Consider the following 17,581-nt stretch of genomic DNA (forward strand, 5'->3'; position numbering starts at 1 on the left):
ATTAGCTGATGTTAGCTCGCTAGGATTAACGGTAATATCTGCCACCTGACCAACAGCGGCTAACTTAACCTACACGCCATAATATAAATGCTGATTTTTAGGAGTGTTTGTCAGATGTCAGCGGTACAGAAGGAGTTTAAACGAAGAGTCAATCGTTTTGACACACAGAAATGAAACCACAACCGCCTCCAAATCTTGACATTTCACCTGCTTTCATTTTCTGTGCAGTTTAACAATGGGTTCCTCCTGGGTTTTCCCCTCTGTATAACTTCTACAAACATGCTTTATTTGCATTGACAGCGCCATGTGAGGCAGTAGTAGGACTCACTATTCTCGAGCTCTCAGCTGTGTTTTTGTTTGGGTTGTAGCAGGTCTGTGGTCTGTTATTCAGCACCAAGAGGAGTGAATCTGACGTGCAAATGGAGTAAAAACACCCCCTGCTCATGGAAACCCAGAGAAAGAGGTAGGTCTCTTCCAAAAGTGCTGCTTATAAAGAGGATTATTTGCTGTACTAGCTCCCCCACCATCACCACCCTGGCACCGTGGCTGGATGTGATCCCCATGTGACATCGCCTACGGATGGGCTGCTTGGCTGCTCACTTCTGCTTTCTTTCTCCTACAAAACATCTGTTGTTCGGATGAAAAGCTGCTCCAGACTGAGAGAGAGATAGATAGAGAGAAGGAGGGGGGTGAAACAGCAGCTTGAAGCCAAAATCTGAAGACCTGCAGACAGTTTGGCAGCCTCTCAGTCTCCAATCATCTCAGATTTGTGTGTGTTTTCACTTCTGTATTCAGACAGACAGACATCAATCTGTAACTGTTTTGAATCGTTTCAGTCATTTTTTTAACGCAAAGATTGTCATTAAAGGTATAATATGTAGGAATTCCCCCCATCTAGCTGTGCGGTTGCATATCGGAACGTATTCTTGATGTTGCATTCACGTGAAATCGGGCAGACATCAGACAGACAACAGACGCTGCATTTATTATGGCCCTATTTATTATAATGTAATATTGTAATGTATTTTGTATTTTATAATGTTGACGACGTGTGCTGCTGCCCTTTTGGCCAGGTCACCCTTGAAAATGAGATCTCGATCTCAAAGGGTCTTTTTACCTGGTTAAATAAAGGCTAAATAAAACAAAAAAATGTAACAGGATAAACAAGCGTCTATGTAAACAAATGGTCGCCAGCACCAGGCAAAACAATACAGGCGTGACAATATGTTGTCATGGTGATGTCTATTGTTTACCTGACCCACCACCCTGTTGGCGGCTGTCTGCCTGACTGCACCTGAATGCACCTGAATGCAACATCAGTGCCTCCGTCCTTCCTCACACTACACAGTTTTAACAGGCGCTACCTGGAAAACGAATGTACGAGAAAAGCTTTCATTTGTATGAGGGTGTGATTCCACTTCAGTGAAATATGTATTTATGAAAGACATATTTGATTTTTGCTCATAAAAAGCCAAATAAGTTACACACTGCGGCTTTAATCTATAATATTCATGTAATAATAATGATGTGTAGTTGCATTGCTCATCATGTTGGATGAAGAACATTATGTTCCCCTTGAAAGCATTCATGTAATGTGAATTGGCAGCTCTTGTATATACCGTACCTTTAAATATAGAATCTCTTTACATTATATATATATGGATCTCATTAGTTCTGCACATCCACATCCTGAAATATGATTCCTCTTTGCCCTGCAGCCCTGTTGCTCTGTCTGAGTCACTACTCCAGCTCTTCTGTACTCATTAACGTTTCCCACTGATTAATAATCCCTCAGCTCTGGGGATGAGGACGGAGGAGAGCGGGGTCTGCTCCACACCTGGAGGGGCTACTCCTGCAGCGTCACCCCGGAGAAGCTGCTGCTGCCCCGGCCGGTGCTGCAGGTCGCGCTGGGCGCACGGCACGGAGTTCTGCTGGTGGAAGGTACAGTAAAGCTGCAGACATCTGTTGCACTGTTTATAGATTTTCTTGGTACGATTATTGTCAGAGAAATAATCACGGTATTACAATTATCACAATATTTATGCATTAATTAATTTCACAACACTATGTATGTGTAAAATCAAATATAGTCTAACTAATTACAATGCTAATTATTTATTAAGTATCTATTAATAAAGGACCAATTATATTCCTCAGGGGAATTAATTGTCATCTATACCAAATGTTAAGGTTTATTTTAATCGTAAATGACATGCAAACTTTTAAATTCGTACCAATTCAATGTTACTGTTACTGTTAGGTAACTGGACCAGTACCTATCTGTGCATTCACCTTGACTTTGGCGGACATCTGTCGAGATGGTACCGACATAATCTTTCTTGGAAAGTGACGGTATTTTAGGAACCTTTGCGATAAATTAATTGTGTCGTTTAATACCGCGATTAATTGTGAAAGCAAGTAATTGTGACAACCCTATTCTGGAGTGGATCATTTTAAATAAATGTGCATTGTCGTGGAAAATTTTAGCCGTTTGCTGTTGGTGAATAATGAAATAGAGACTTCGTCGGCCGACAAGCTTTTTATTTCCTCTTCCAAGGAAGGGTCAGTCAACATCTTTGTACATTTTGCAACATTAGTTTTGTGAAAATCTCTTCCATAACCAAGCAAATTGGTATTAAAACTGAAATATCTCCAAATGAATCAATATTGAATCAAATCGGGACCATGTGAATCAGAATCAAATCAATTCAATTCAGTGAAACAGTAGCGACACTCAGCCCTAGTCATGACCAGCCAGGCTTCCTGGGGTTTCCTGAGTTCTAGTAATCATTACATAATTAAAATACAAAGAATACAAATAACAACAACGGTAAGAAGAATAATATAAAGGAGTGTTATTCAAATAAAAATCATCTGACCAATCCCAGGAAATATTTCTGTAGTTTTCTCTTAAAAGATCTGGTAGTATAAATGTCCCCTGGAAGATGATTCCATGAACTTATTGCTCTGTACAAAACAGTTTTTTTTTATTTTAAGAAATTCAGATTGGGACAGGGTGAAGCCATGCACCATAGTTGGTTCCTTTGGTACCATAATGTGCATGAGTTTCATATCTATTTTTGATCTTTTTAACAAAAAACTGTTAAACCAATGAATTAGACACTGGTAAAGCAAGGGCAGCTTTATTTATAGCACATTTCATACCAGGGGGGGGCAACTCAATGTGCTTTACGTAAAAACAAAACATATAACAGTAAGAATTGGAAATGGAAAAAGCATAAAAAATTTTAAAATTTAAATAAAACCCTTGGAAACATTAAAGGTCCAGTGTGTAAAATCGGGGTAAAACCGTGACATCTAACGTTCAGATTCTAGACTCGCTCGTTCGCACTCACCCCTCCCGCAAACGCAAAACTCTTGATTTGAGTTTCGTGTTTATACATTATCCCTTATTTAATATATTTGTAAGTGTATAATAGTTATAAAATTGATTTTATTTTATAGCTATTATACACTTACACTTACAAATAGGGATAATGTATAGTTTGGAGGTTGTTATGGAGAAATAAACCGACAGGATGTATGAAAGAGCAGCGTCCCTGGACCAATCAGAGAGCAGCATTCAATGGAGCTGTAATAATGGGTAGAATATTCAGATTTTGCCAAATAAACCTTGCCAATTATTACACACTGGACCTTTAATCATACAGTTAAAAGCAAGAAAAAAGAAATGAAAGAAAGTACAGAAAAAGAGAAAATAAAATTTTAAAATAGAGCATAAAATATGAGTTTGCAGCATCAAATATTGATTTGTAAGAGGACTAACAGTGCAAATGTGTCTTTTTCAGGGGGACAGGTGTACAGCTTCGGGGAGCTGCCATGGAAACAGAGTCAGGTCCCCGAGCCGGCCAAGCCCACGCTGGAGAGCGCTCTGAGCGGGCAGCGCGTGCTCGCCGTGGCGGCCGGGAGCTTCCACAGCGGCGCGGTGACGGAGGACGGGGGCATCCACATGTGGGGGGACAACGGCGCGGGGCAGTGCGGCCTGTCGGGCCTCAGCACCGTGCCCAACCCCACGCCGGTGGCCGTGCTGGACGCCGACGCCGGGCCGCAGGCGGTGCAGTCGGTGCCCGTCCTGGAGGTGTCGTGCGGCGAGAAGCACACGCTGGCGCTGTCGGCGCAGCGCGAGGTTTGGGCCTGGGGCAGCGGCTGTCAGCTGGGACTCAACGCCACCGTCTTCCCCGTGTGGAAACCGCAGAAGGTGACTCACCACAGGGCTGCGTTTCATCACCACTTTGATTTGTTCTTTATACAAACTAGGGGTGGGAGAAAAAATCGATTCACATAAATATCGCAATATCTTTTTTGACGATTTTTAAATCGATTTTTGTTATTTTATTTTTTAAATTTTTTTAAAACATTTTTCTGAGGGACAAAAGAGTTCCTCAGCCTGTTCAGTCGAGCTTGTGGAACTCTAAACCTTCTGTTTGATGGCAGAAGCTGATATTGATTTGTTGAATAACAAGTGAGAGGGGTCAGATGAGATATTACTTGCAAGAGACAGCATTCTTTTAGTGCAGTGGTTCTCAACTGGTGGGTCGGGACCCAAAAGACCCGTTCTGGATGGGTCGCGGACAGCTGGTCAAAAAAGTAAATAATATTTAATACACATCTGATGTTGGACGTGTCTTTTATTTTGAAAAATAACTTATATTAAAGGCATGCGTCACGTGAACACATGCAGTTGTAATGCTCCTCCTCAGTTTCTTATTATTTGCTCTGAATGCAAAGATATCAGTTTATTATTAATGTGGCCTGAATTCAGTGAATCTTGTTTTGTTTTGTGAGTCTTTATTTTGTGCAATTTGATATTTATTCACTTTTGTGAATATGCTCTGAATGCAGAGATGCATTAGAAGTCAAATATATCGTTTTGTTGGTCTCCATTTTGTGCAGTTTGATATTTTTTTATTCACTTCCGTACATGCACTTTGCTCAATAAAGAGCAAAATGAGTTTTTAAAGGCTTAAAAAAATCATCTTGGTTTGAATTCTATAAAAGTGGGTCGCAACTTAATGACCATGGGAAAATGTGGAGCCCAGAGTGAGACTAGTTGAGAACCCCTGTTTTAGTGTATGCTGCTTGAAAATGTAACTCCAAAGTTTGACCCACATAAAATAAAGATATCTTTGACTTTGAAGGTGGAGCACTTGGCGGGGCGGTTCGTGCTCCAGGTTTCCTGCGGGGCCACACACAGCCTGGCTCTGGTCCGCTGCCTGGGCCCCCAGGACCTGCACCGGCCCCCCGTGGACAAATGCCGCCAGTGCAACCAGCTGCTGTACACCATGACGGACAAGGAGGACCACGTCATCATCTCCGACAGCCACTACTGCCCGCTGGGCGTGGAGCTGACGGGGGACGAGGGGAGGCTGGAGGAGGCGCCGCCGGCCCCCCAGCAGCAACGAGGACTCAAGACGTCCCCGTCCGAGCCGCTCCTCCCCTCCTACTCCTACGCCTCGAACTCTGAATCCCCCGCTGCTCCCAAAAGCCCCGAGCCCCCCTCCTCCTCCTCTGACCCCTCCCTCTCCCAGGGCTCGGGGCAGAGGCAGCAGCAGCCTAACGGAGTGCTGCCGGCCTCGGCCTCGGACTCGGACTCGGCTCAGCACAGGACCGCGGCGCTGGTCAAGAGCTCGCTGTACCCGGACGAGCAGGCGGTGAAAGACTACCTGAAGAAACTGACAGACAACACGCAGCTGGAGGAGGAGAAGACGGCCGGAGGAGGAGGAGGAGGAGGAGGACTGCACAGTCTGCTGGTGAGTGTCCCGCTCTAAGAAATACAACACATACACACATATTTTATTTATTTATTTATTTATTTTAATGTTTATTTAACACACTGCAAAAACTCAACATCTTTCCAAGAATATTTGTCTTATTTCTTGTCAAAATGTCTCATTTCTAGTCAAAACTAATCTCTTTCCACTTAAAATAAGACTCATCGCCTAAAAGTTAACTTGTTTTTAGATCATTTTCACTTGTTTCAAACAAATTTTCACTTGAAATAAGTAGAAAAATCTGCCAGTGAAAGCAAGTTGTTTGTGCTTGTAATAAGAAAGAAAAACTTGATCCACTGTCAAATTTTTCTACTTATTTCAAGTGAAAATCTGCTTGAAAGAAGTAAAAAGTGTCTAAAAACAAGCTGCTTTTTATGTGATGAGTCTTATTTTAAGTAGAATGAGATTTGTTTTGACTAGAAATGAGACATTTTGACTGGAAATGACACAAATATTCAACATTGCCACAAAGAATGAAAAATGTGATGCATACAAGACGTATAGCTTCAGCTAATTTGCAGTCTTTGCCCCTGGTCAGGCTAAAGAAGGATAAAAGATACTGAATACCGTTACAATAAGTGCAATAATACAAATACAGTGAATAGATATCATGAATAAATAAACACAGCTACAAAACACTGATCTGTTACAGGTGAATCTCAGTAAATAATGTCCAGTAGTTCAAGTCAAATAGCTCCAACCAAGTATTGAGTGCATATAGATGGACATACTTTTCAGAATCAGAAGGCAACATTTCCATATTAAAATTATTTTTTTTAAATTGGTCTTTTGTTATATTAAAATGTTTTGAGATACAGAATTTTAGGTCTTTATTAAATGTAGCCATAATCATTAGAATGATGGATCTATATAATGTGTTAGTTTAACTTTTGAATTGAATTAGTGACATACTAAATAAACTTTTCCATTGTATTCTAATTTATTGAGACACCTGTTAAGAATTCAGTGATTAACATCAGCATCGGCTCCTTAAACTGTCAAACTGAATAATTAATGTCCAAAAACCTTCAGCCAATGGATGATTTATTAATATCTTATGTATAATAGAATGAAAAAGATTATTTGATTAATGAATTAGCTGATTGATAGGAATTTAAATTTGCAACAGTTATTTTGAGGATAGTGTAATAGTTTGTATACATTTACTGGTTGTATTCACTGAAAAAAACTCTTATATCTTTTATATTTTAAGTGTTTTTGTATTGCTGCTATATATGTATCTTGCATTTCACTTCTTTTAATTATTTCAGAATGTGAATGTGTGGAGCTGACAGATGGATTTTCTTCAGTATCTATCTATCTATCTATCTATCTATCTATCTATCTATCTATCTATCTATCTATCTATCTATCTATCTATCTATCTATCTATCTATCTATCTGAAAACATCACTTTTGACCTTTGACCTTTGACCCCGTCCCCTGTTATGTAGCTGAAAAGATGACAGAGTTTGAGCCAGTAGAGTTTCTTGAAACAGATGTAACCCGCACTCGGTTAACTAAGCTTGATTAGGTAGAGCAGAGGCGAGCCTAGCACCGTAACAATCGATCTTGTTGCTTGTTTTTTATTGTGCAATGTGCATTTGTTCGCCTTTTTTACATACAGAGAGTCCAGGTTTTGAAAAGGTTTTAAGTTCACTTTATAATGGAGTATGTTCATTTCTAGGCTCCTACAGTATTTGTGTGCAGATAAATGTTAAAAATGCTAAAGACTAAAAATCGAGAGAATCTGCAATATCGTAGTCTCCTCTGTCTCTGTGACTTTGACCTTTGACCTTTGACCTTTGACCCCTCCCCCCTGTCCGTCCCCCAGCCCTCAGCCTCCCCCTCCAGCTCCACCCTCAACAACCTGGTGGCGTCGTGCGCCTCGGCGGTGGGCGAGCGCGTGGCCTCCACCTACGAGGCCCTGTCCCTGAAGAAGATGATGAACTTCTACCTCCCCTCCTCCTCGGCGAGGTCGTCGGGGCTCGCCGTCCCCCCCGCCGTTGCCGCGGGCGACGGCACGGCCGAGCGCGTCCGCCTGGAGGACTCGATGCAGGGCAAGAAGAGCTGCAGCACGGGGGACATCCGCGAGGAGGAGGCGGAGGGGCTGCGGCGCCGCCTCTCGCTCCCGGGACTCCTCTCTCAGGGTAGATACGCTGTTCACCTCTTATCCTCCTCCTATTCGCTGCTGCGTAAGTACTGTACACCTTGCAGCACGTGCAGCTCGCTGTTCGCTGTCGGTGTCGCTGTGTGTGCTGCTGCAGGCTTCATCATCCAGCTCGTGAGCGCATGCATGCTGTGTGTGCATGCTAAAGGTCTTTTATCTATCAATCAATCAGTCAATCAATCAATTTGTTTATTTCGGGCATGTCAATTTAAATCATCATCATCACACTAGGGATGTCACGATTATAGATTTTCTTGGTACGATTATTGTCAGAGAAATAATCACGGTATTACGATTATCACGATTATTATGCATTAAATAATTTCACAACATATGAATGTGTAAAATCAAACACAGTCAAAATATAATTACATTACAAATGTTTACACTAAATATTTTAAGTATCTACTATTCATATGTGACCAGTTATTAATCCTCCAGGGGAAGTGTTTTAAATATTCAAATCATTAATTGTCATCTATACCAAATGTTTAAGTTTATTTTAATTTTTTTTTTTTTATCACAAATGAGACGCTAACATTTAAATTTCCACCATGTTACGTTAGGTAAATTGTTCGGTATTTCTTACATTTACCTTCACTTTTGTGCACATCTGCCTCTGTGTTAACAAAATAATCTTTTTTTGGAAAGTGACGGTATTTAAGAATCTTTACGATTAATTAATTGTGGCGTTTAATACCGCAATTAACTGTGAAAACAAGTAATTGTGACATCCCTACATCACACTTCATCTTAGTTCAAGTAATACAATACACATGGCCGAAAGGGAAAGCGGGAGAAGCAAAAGCTTATCTAGTCCCGCCCCCATTACCCACAGAATAAAAATCTTTATCATAATCTTTTCTTTTCTTTTTGCTTTTTTACATTTTGACATAACATTTTCTTTTACTTATGACATTTTGACATAACATGTTACAGCAGTAGGTAGCAAAATCGTCAAAAACGGACTCAGTGTGCAAAGGCCTTAAGTCTGTGTGTGTCATGTCTCTAAAAATGTCACCAAAAAAAACAATTAGGGGGAAAAAAACAATGAAAGTTTATTAAATTTCTTAAAAGATCAAGATTAAAGATCTGAATGGTCGCCTTTGTGTGATTGAAATAAAAACACAGAGGAATGTGGATTGAACTAACGTCGTTAAGCTGTTAATTCAGTCAGAGGTGACAGAGGAGCGGGCGGCGCTTAATTTTCCAACCGTCTTTGAACTCTCCCTCCCTGACAGGCAGCGCTGCGGTGAAGAAAACGTGGCAGGGCGTGAGACGGATTTAGCAGATTTAAACCGAGCGGAATGAAAGTTTTTTGGGTTTTAATAAAGAAAGAGGAGAGAAGGGAGCTCGGTGCATTGTGGGATAGGTTTTAAACTCCTGCGTGACCCCAAATAGAAATAAGCAGGTGTTAGAATAGAAAATGAGAGAATAGACGGGGTTTCCTCCGTCTAACGTCACTTCTGTCGTTCCTCGCAGATCATTTTGCGCTGGATTTCATCATCTGCTTTTGATCTGACCTCTTTGTGGCTGAAAGTTTAGGTTTTTTGATGAGGAGACCTGACCTGACATGGCTGCTGTTGCTAATAATAAAAGCTGGATATGAAGTCTGTGTCCTTCGGGGGAGCAGATGTCCCCCCCCCCCCCCCCCCCCGCTAGAGGGCCGTGAAGATGTCTGTGTTGGTCCTTCCACGCATGCCTCTGACAGTAAATTAGCTGCCGTGTCCTTCACTGCTTTAGCTCCCAGCGATGGAAAGAAAGAACAATGATCCAAAAATAACACCACCCAAAAATAACTCCACTTGTTATGATTGAGAATAATGGAGCTTGGCCGATTCTATTTTAACAATATGGTGCAAAATACTATTAAAGGAGACATATCATGCCCGGTTTCCACAAATTAAAATAGTTCCCAGGTGTCTTAAAGACATGTCTGTGACGTGCTTTGGTCTAAATCCCCCAATGATCAAACATCGCAGCTCTTTTCATCCTCTCTAAACAGCCCTGTTCAGAACAGCTGGTTTCAGTGCCTGTCCCTTTAAATGCAAATGAACCACTGCTTGCCCCGCCCCAGCCCTTCTCCACAACTGAGGGTTAGGGCTTGTAAAACCTGCACGTTACAGATTTTTTTTTGTCAGTTGCCACGTTTTGGGGGCGGGAAGGCAAGACAAACACCCAAATATATGTTAAAGAGCCTTCAAAAAGTGATATTTCCATCATACTATGTCCCCTTTAAAACAAGTCATGTTCATGTTATTTAACTGAAATAACATTTCCAACAAAAACACAGACACAGACACAAGGCTTACTATTAGATTATGATGCAATAACATCACCTGCAACACTGTCGGCGTTTCAGTGTTTGCAAAAAAGTTCAGTTTCTTTCCATTTGAATATATCAATTCAATGTTGAGGAGCAGTAAACCAGTTTTTTTGTCTCTGTCCTCCTCTCAGTATGTGTGTGTGCTGCCTTCAGGCTTCTCCTCATTGTTTGTCTGCTGAGCTGATGTGATCTGATGTGAATGGCTCTGTGCAGGCGTCCTTCCGCTCATTTTGATAACGCTCATTGATTTGAGCTGGACTTTGCACCTGGAGTTTATGTTGCTATTACTCTAGCTCGCCTTCTCATGTTATCTGTACTGCTCTGTGTAGTGTTTGCGGTAAGTAACCCTTTAATTTACAGGCTGTTAATTATGTGATCATAAGAAATAGATAAGAAATAACAATTAATTGCGTTATACTGTCTAGAAACAGCCCGGAAATTACAGTCAATTTTACTTTTACTATGAAATTGATCGTTTTTTCTTTTTTTTCTTTTTTTTCCAACTCTCTTTATTGATTTTTCTCATTTTGAACATAGAACACATCAGACACAACAGACATCTTACACATTTACACGTACATGTTTACATAAAAAAGGGTCATTTAAATTGTATTAACTTATGTATCTCAAAATGAAAAATAGACAGATGAAGGGGATTCATTTAAAAATAAAAAAAGGAAATAAAAAAGATTATACAGTACGTACCCAAATGTATACATTCTTCAAAAGTAAAAAAAAAAAGAAAAAAAAAGGGGGGAGACAAAAACTAAACAGAGACAGGGAAAAATAAATATGTGTATATATATATAAAAAATAGAATAAAATAAAATACAAAGTCTTTCCTTCTAGAAGAGCATTTCTATAGCTTGCCCTCAGACTATGTTGTGGTTAAAATAATCCATTAACGGTTGCCAAATACTATAGAACTTTCTTTCCTGATTTTTCAGTGAAAATTTGATTTTCTCCAGCTCTAAATGTCTCATAACATCTGTCATAAGATTTGAATAAGTTGGAGCTGCCTTTTGTTTCCAATTAAAGAATTGATCGTTATTTCTAGGCTATTTCTTGACTCACGTAATTAACAGCCTGTAAATTAAAGGGTCACTGTGTTTGCTAATATACATAGACTGATAATGACTCGGATAAATCTGTTTGCAGGCCAGAGAGAGAAAAAAAAAGGAAAGGACATGAAGGATGTGCTGTTTCCTGTCTCCTCTCTTCACAGTGTCTCCGCGGCTGCTGAGGAAAGCCGGCCGTCCCAGGATGCGCGCCGTGGCCCTCACCCCGCTGGGAGGGGCGGTCCCCGAGGCCCAGGAGGTGCTGCCCACCCTGCAGACGGAGGTGTGGAGCTGGGGCCACGGCGAGCACGGACAGCTGGGGCACGGAGACAACCTGGCCAGGTACTGTAGGCAGGACGAGATGAAGGTCATTCAACACAAATTTGAAGCGTTAAAGGGATAGTAGCATTTTTTTTAAAGTGTGGTTGTATGATCTACAAATAGCCCCTAAGTACTTTAATTGCAGTAGAAGACTCTCTGCACTCCTCCCGTTAGCAACGCCAGCCCATAATAGCCCTGCCCAGAGATTTACAACATACAGTCCAAATAAAAACTGTGTTTTTCCTGCACTTTGAGGGGCTGGAAAAAAATATATTATAGCGAACAATGGAACTGTGGGGTTTTTTTTCAGGTAAAACCTCTTTTAGGCCGTGAAAATAGGCCGTTTCTTTGGGTCCATTCACAACAATGTATGTTGTAAATCTCTGGGCAGGGCTATTATGGGCTGGCGTTGCTAACGGGAGGAGTGCAGAGAGTCTTCTACTGCAATTAAAGTACTTAGGGGCTATTTGGAGATCATACAACCCCACTTAAAAAAAATGCTACTATCCCTTTAAATGCACACGAAACCATACGGTTATTTTTGCATGTGTGTGTTTGCAGGTTACAGCCGATGTGCATCAAGAGTCTGAACAATAAGGAGGTTGTGCGAGTGGCGGCCGGTGCACACCACTCCATCGCTCTGACCGCTCAGTCTCAGGTCAGTCAGTCACGTCTTTATCCTTTCTTTTTTCTTAAAGAGGAACTATGCAGGATTTGTAGCTTCACTATGCTACATTTTCACCTTAATTAAACAGCTTTGGAGTAATTGTGATAGTTTAAACATGTCCCGTAACCCGTAATCTCTTGTTTATGACAGATTAAACTACACAAATACACACGTCGTAACATCGTATATGATATATAAAGTTATCTACCGCTCTGTAGATTGATTTCTCGCCGGCTTCGTTGTAAACAAATGTACATGGCCAAGAGGAGGGTTTGCAAAACAGAGGAAAAGCGACCGGACTTACATGGTTCCTCTTTAAGTGATGCAAATACAAGACAAGTGGAAAACAACAGAAACATACAAAGACAAAAAAACAACATATTAAAGGTTTAGACAAGACAAATCAGCAAAGACAAACACTGTATTAGTGCAAACAGATGGACAACAGTGGATGTGTTGGAAATAATGGGGATGAACTGGAACAATGGAAAAATGAGAAAGAGAATAAGCAAAGAAATAAACATGTGAAAAAGGATACTAAAGTGTAGGGAAAGAAAAAGAAAAGAGGAGAAGAAAGAGAGAGAAGTGAAAACAAACTTTAACCTGATTCACCACGGAGAAACTGTCAGAAGATGTCGCCTACATCAGTGTGTCTTTGTGTCGTCCAGGTGTTCTCATGGGGCAGAAACAGCTCTGGTCAGCTGGGACACATGGACTCACCCAGCACCGTCCCCCGCCTCGCTAAGGTGAGGAAACCACACACACACACACACACACACACACACACACACACACACACACACACACACACACACACACACACACACATTCAGCCTCGAAGCTGGTTTTCACTAGGGATGTGCACGGTTACCCCGAGTACCCGGGTACCCGAGTAGGCAGTCTGCTGTCCGGTTATGAATTTATTATCCGGTTAACCTAGGATTTAAAAAAACGGCACGTTAGAGCAACAGTCTAGTGTCGGATCAAACTACATTATCATGCCCTGGTTCGGCTTTTTGTAGCGTTAAACTGTTTCGGATCAAGCAACGTGATTTTCTGCTGTGTAAAAGCGTTTTTGGATCGAGCCTCGGACTTTCAAACCTTCTACAATAATCTGTGGTAGTTCCCTCGGCGTAAACCGTCGGGAGGGAGCCGACAGGTGTCATCAAGTCTGTTAGAAAATATGCTTTCAGTTTACAAACATTCTGAAACCTTCCCAGTTATTTCCTGAAACGATGCGAAGCAGAGAGGACCGAAGGCACCAAAATGTAGCGTGGACTAATAAATAAGCACCGCTAATGATTTAAAAGAAAAGAAAAGGAAAAAAAAGTTTTCTCCTCCGAGGCAGCCGCGGCATAAAGATGAACATCTGCCCCGTATGTGCATCTTAAACTCCAGTCTCGACTCTTATTATCCACCTGATATTTAGTCTGACGACGCTGTGTCAGTAATGCGACTGTCTGACGGACAGAGCGCATTTGGCATTTATGCACCGGCTGCGCTCTGTCCGTCAGACATGGTGTCATTTTATTTTTTATTACAGTATTTGGTTACCCGGTTACAACAAGGTTAGGATGCTCGGTTAGAAAATTATTCGAAATGCCCATCCCTAACACACACACATTCAGCCTCGAAGCTTCTGTTTTTCACATCTGATGAACACGCGTCTCTCTGTGCAGATGTCCGAGGGCATCAGGGTGTGGGACGTGAGCGCCGGGGAGAGACACAGCCTCCTGCTGGCGGACGGCGACTGCATCCAGCCCATCATCTACTACAGCGGGCAGCAGGTGAAGGAGGGGGAGGAGGAGGCGTGGGGGCAGCAGGCAGAGAGAGAGGAAGAGGAGGATGAGCGGGCGGGCGGCTTCACTCCGCAGCCCGTTCTACTGCCCTTCTGCATGAACGTAAGGAAACAGCAGCTGATAAACGATCTGTGATTCTCATTGGTTGAGAGAGTTTAATGTTGGTGTGTTTCCCAGCTGGGCTACGTCAGCACCGTGTTCGCAGGCGGCCGGCGGTGCGTGGCGCTGTCGGACAGGAACGTGATGGGCTTCATCGCCAGCCTCCACGAGCTGGCCGCAGCAGAGAGGAAGTTCTACTGCAAGCTGTGCAACATCAAGACGCAGATCATACGCCCCCTGCTGGAGCTGGGTAAGACTCACACAGAGGGAGGAAGTGGAATTTCTGGACCTAGAGGATGTTTTTCTCTTTTAATAATAATAATAATACTTTTTTTTTTTTGTAAGTGCTTTTGCAAATGCTCAAAGACACTTTACATTTAAAAATAGAGCCAATTCAGAAAAATTAAGTTAAAAAACAGCAACAAAACAGTGTAAAACACAGAAACTTATACATTAATAGCTCGTGGATAGATAGATAGATAGATAGATAGATAGATAGATAGATAGATAGATAGATAGATAGATAGATAGATAGATAGATAGATAGATAGATAGATAGATAGATAGATAGATAGATAGATAGATAGATAGATAGATACATTTATCCACTGCTCCATTTATTGATTTTTCGTCAGCGTCGTTGAAAACAAATGCACATGGGCGAGAGGAGCGTAACCAAAACAGCGGAAAAGCAAGCGGACTTGCATACGGTAGTTCCCCTTTAAAGAGGGTTAAAGAGTTTTGAGCACGGTCTTGAATGTTGGCAGTTGTGTGCAGATACGGATTTGTTTTTTTTTTTTGAGCATCAACATTACAACACATCCAAAGAGTGGAGACAAGTGAAAGACGGTGCTTATATTTTCAAATCATTTGAAAAAACACCCCATCCCTCCTGTTTCTGGGTAATAAACATAACCTAAAAAGCTGACACTAAATACAAATTGTCATACACTGAGAGAAAAAAGAAAAATAATATCAGTAATTAAGTTAAAATAGAATAAAATAAAACAAACAAACAAAAAATACAACATAAGGAAGGATAATCTACAGAGGATCTACAAGCTGTCTCAAGCATCTCTCTATCTCTCTAACCCTTTTGCCCTTTGCACTTTATGCCCTTTGGTTTGCACTTGATCTGCATTTTAAACTTGGATGTTTTTATACTGAAATGCCTACTTGCTGCACTAATGAAATTATTTTCTAACCTTGTTTATATTTTAAGTTTGTTATTTATAATTACAATTTCTTTTAACATGTTTTTATTTGAGGGACAGCACAGTCTGGGGGGTGTAGTCAGGATTTCATTTCACTGCTTGTTGTAAGTGTACACTTTAACTATGCATGTGACAAATGAAGAATCTTGAATCTTGAATCTTGAAAGATGTTTGTATCTTTTGTCTGGTCCTCCAGAGTCCCTGAGCTCGGCCCTCGGCCCGGTGACCCTCGGCCTCCTGCAGACGCTCGCTGGGCGTTTCAGCCTCCTGTGTCACCTGACCGGTCAACACGCCACCAGCCTCACCGCCAACCTGCGGCGCGGGCGCGACGTCAAAAGCCTCCTCATCCTCGACCACCACAGCATCTTCCTCGACTCCTACAACGAGTGCGTTTCCACCTCTGCGATCAATAAAAATCGATCGAAAAAAAGATCGATTACATCTGTGTTATTATAATAACTCAAAGGAGGTTAAATCGAAAGCAACTGGACTTAGTTATTTGTCTGGGAAGACGTTTCACCTTCATCCAAGAGGCTTCATCAGTTCATGTAGCATCTGACCAGTTTAGGTGACTGTCTTTGGTGGAAAGTTGGTTTCGACTTCGTTAGTGCCCTATGTTGTTATAACGACAGTCGTTGGAGTCACAGGGTTCTTACTGATCCTTAAAAAGTCTTAAAAGGCATTGAATTCATTAATCTAAAAACAAGGCCTTAATTGGCATTAAAATGTCTTAAAGGCCCCATGGCATGAAAAATGTGATTTTGGTTATTTTTTCGTGCTTGGGGAGGTCTCTGGGCCACGTATATACTGCCCCATGCATCAAACTGGTCATAAACGGAGAAACACACACCGCCCATTTGTAGGAACATTCTCTTTAAGACGAGCAGATAGCACTTCCTCCTTTCTGTGATGTCACACACAAGGTAACTCCGCCCACCATGACCAGTTGTTATTTTTCAATTTTTATGAATGCAGCTTAGGTTTCAGTTACTTGCCTGTGATTGGCCCGACCACACACCACTCAAAAACAGTGAGCCAATCAGAGGAGAGGTTCTCATTCTCTCTTCTGATTGGCCAAATGACCTGTGCCTGCTAGAGCTCCAGAAAGAGGCAACAGAAAGGGGCAATATAAACGATATTAAGCAGATCACAGGTACTCAAAACCAATGATACATCTTGTTAGGGATATCAGCAGGTAAATAAACCCAGAGAAAAGTGCACAGCATGGGGCCTTTAAATCAGTTTTTCAAAGTCTTAAAAATGTTAACATTTGGTAAGTGGGATTTTATTATTATAATTAGTCTCAAATCTCAAAATAATTGGTAACATTCTGACATAGAGAAGTCCCCCCCCCCCCCAATCATTCATGTAGCAGTCACTTTACCTTGGACCACATAGGAAAGTGGGTAAAATTGTCCCTAACCCTATTGTGTAATAGCTTAGATGCTGTAGGAACCCTGAGTCACTTGCCACTTGTGAACAGTTGTTATTCTTTGAGGCTAGATTGTTGAATCTACTGGGAAGGGATGAAAGGGCAGCATTGTAAATTGGAGATAGGTGGTGTCTCAGACCTCCTCCCCTGTTGAGGGATGGTTTCTCTACTTTTACAAACAGTAGATGGCTTCTTTTACTCCTCTTTCAAACCATCTGTCCTCTCTGTCCAGGATTGCTGTCCTCAAAGGAGTGGGCTTTCTCCTTGAGATGTAAATGGACAGCAGAGTCCAGGCCTGAGGAGTTTGCTCTCCTGTGTTGGGCCATGCGTTTATGCAGTGGTTGTTTCGTTTCCCCCGATGTAGAGGTCTTTGCATTCCTCGTTGCACTGGACTGCATACACCAGATTGCTTTTGCGGGTGTGTGGTGTTCTGAAGAAGGGAAAGGAGAGGAGAAAGGAAGGGAAAGAAAAGGAAGAAGAAAGGGAAATCGAATCAAGCAGCTTCTCTCTTTTTACTGTTTTGTGATTGCTTATTTCTTTTATTAATAAATAACAAATTGTACATTTTAATTTTTTATTTTTTATTTTTTAATTAATCAGAGTTGTAACAGGGTAGGCGTAATAAGCTATGCTTCAGCCTATGCCTTTTCGGTCCAAATTTTCTTTTTCTGTTTACTTATTGTTTATTCTGATTGATGTTTTT

The 17,581-nt window shown here is 41.5% G+C and overlaps 1 protein-coding gene across 4 annotated transcripts in view; it reads left to right on the forward strand.

Moving 5' to 3' along the window:
- The first annotated feature begins 202 nt into the window (after positions 1-202).
- als2b (alsin Rho guanine nucleotide exchange factor ALS2 b) overlaps positions 203-17,581 on the forward strand; it is a 35,474-nt gene continuing 18,095 nt past the window's right edge. For 3 of the 4 annotated variants that reach the window (XM_083988665.1, XM_083988666.1, XM_083988667.1), the window contains exons 1-11: positions 203-463; positions 1,796-1,941; positions 3,810-4,219; positions 5,160-5,771; positions 7,627-7,942; positions 11,514-11,688; positions 12,229-12,325; positions 13,003-13,080; positions 14,014-14,235; positions 14,311-14,482; positions 15,643-15,832. In XM_083988665.1, coding sequence (XP_083844791.1) covers positions 444-463; positions 1,796-1,941; positions 3,810-4,219; positions 5,160-5,771; positions 7,627-7,942; positions 11,514-11,688; positions 12,229-12,325; positions 13,003-13,080; positions 14,014-14,235; positions 14,311-14,482; positions 15,643-15,832 — 2,438 coding nt within the window. In that variant the 5' untranslated portion in view covers positions 203-443. The remainder of the gene's footprint in view (positions 464-1,795; positions 1,942-3,809; positions 4,220-5,159; positions 5,772-7,626; positions 7,943-11,513; positions 11,689-12,228; positions 12,326-13,002; positions 13,081-14,013; positions 14,236-14,310; positions 14,483-15,642; positions 15,833-17,581) is intronic. The other variant, XM_083988668.1, reaches the window with a different exon arrangement.

The sequence above is a fragment of the Trachurus trachurus genome (genome assembly GCF_905171665.1).
Source record: "Trachurus trachurus genome assembly, chromosome: 2".
NCBI classification, from domain to species: Eukaryota; Metazoa; Chordata; class Actinopteri; order Carangiformes; family Carangidae; genus Trachurus; species Trachurus trachurus.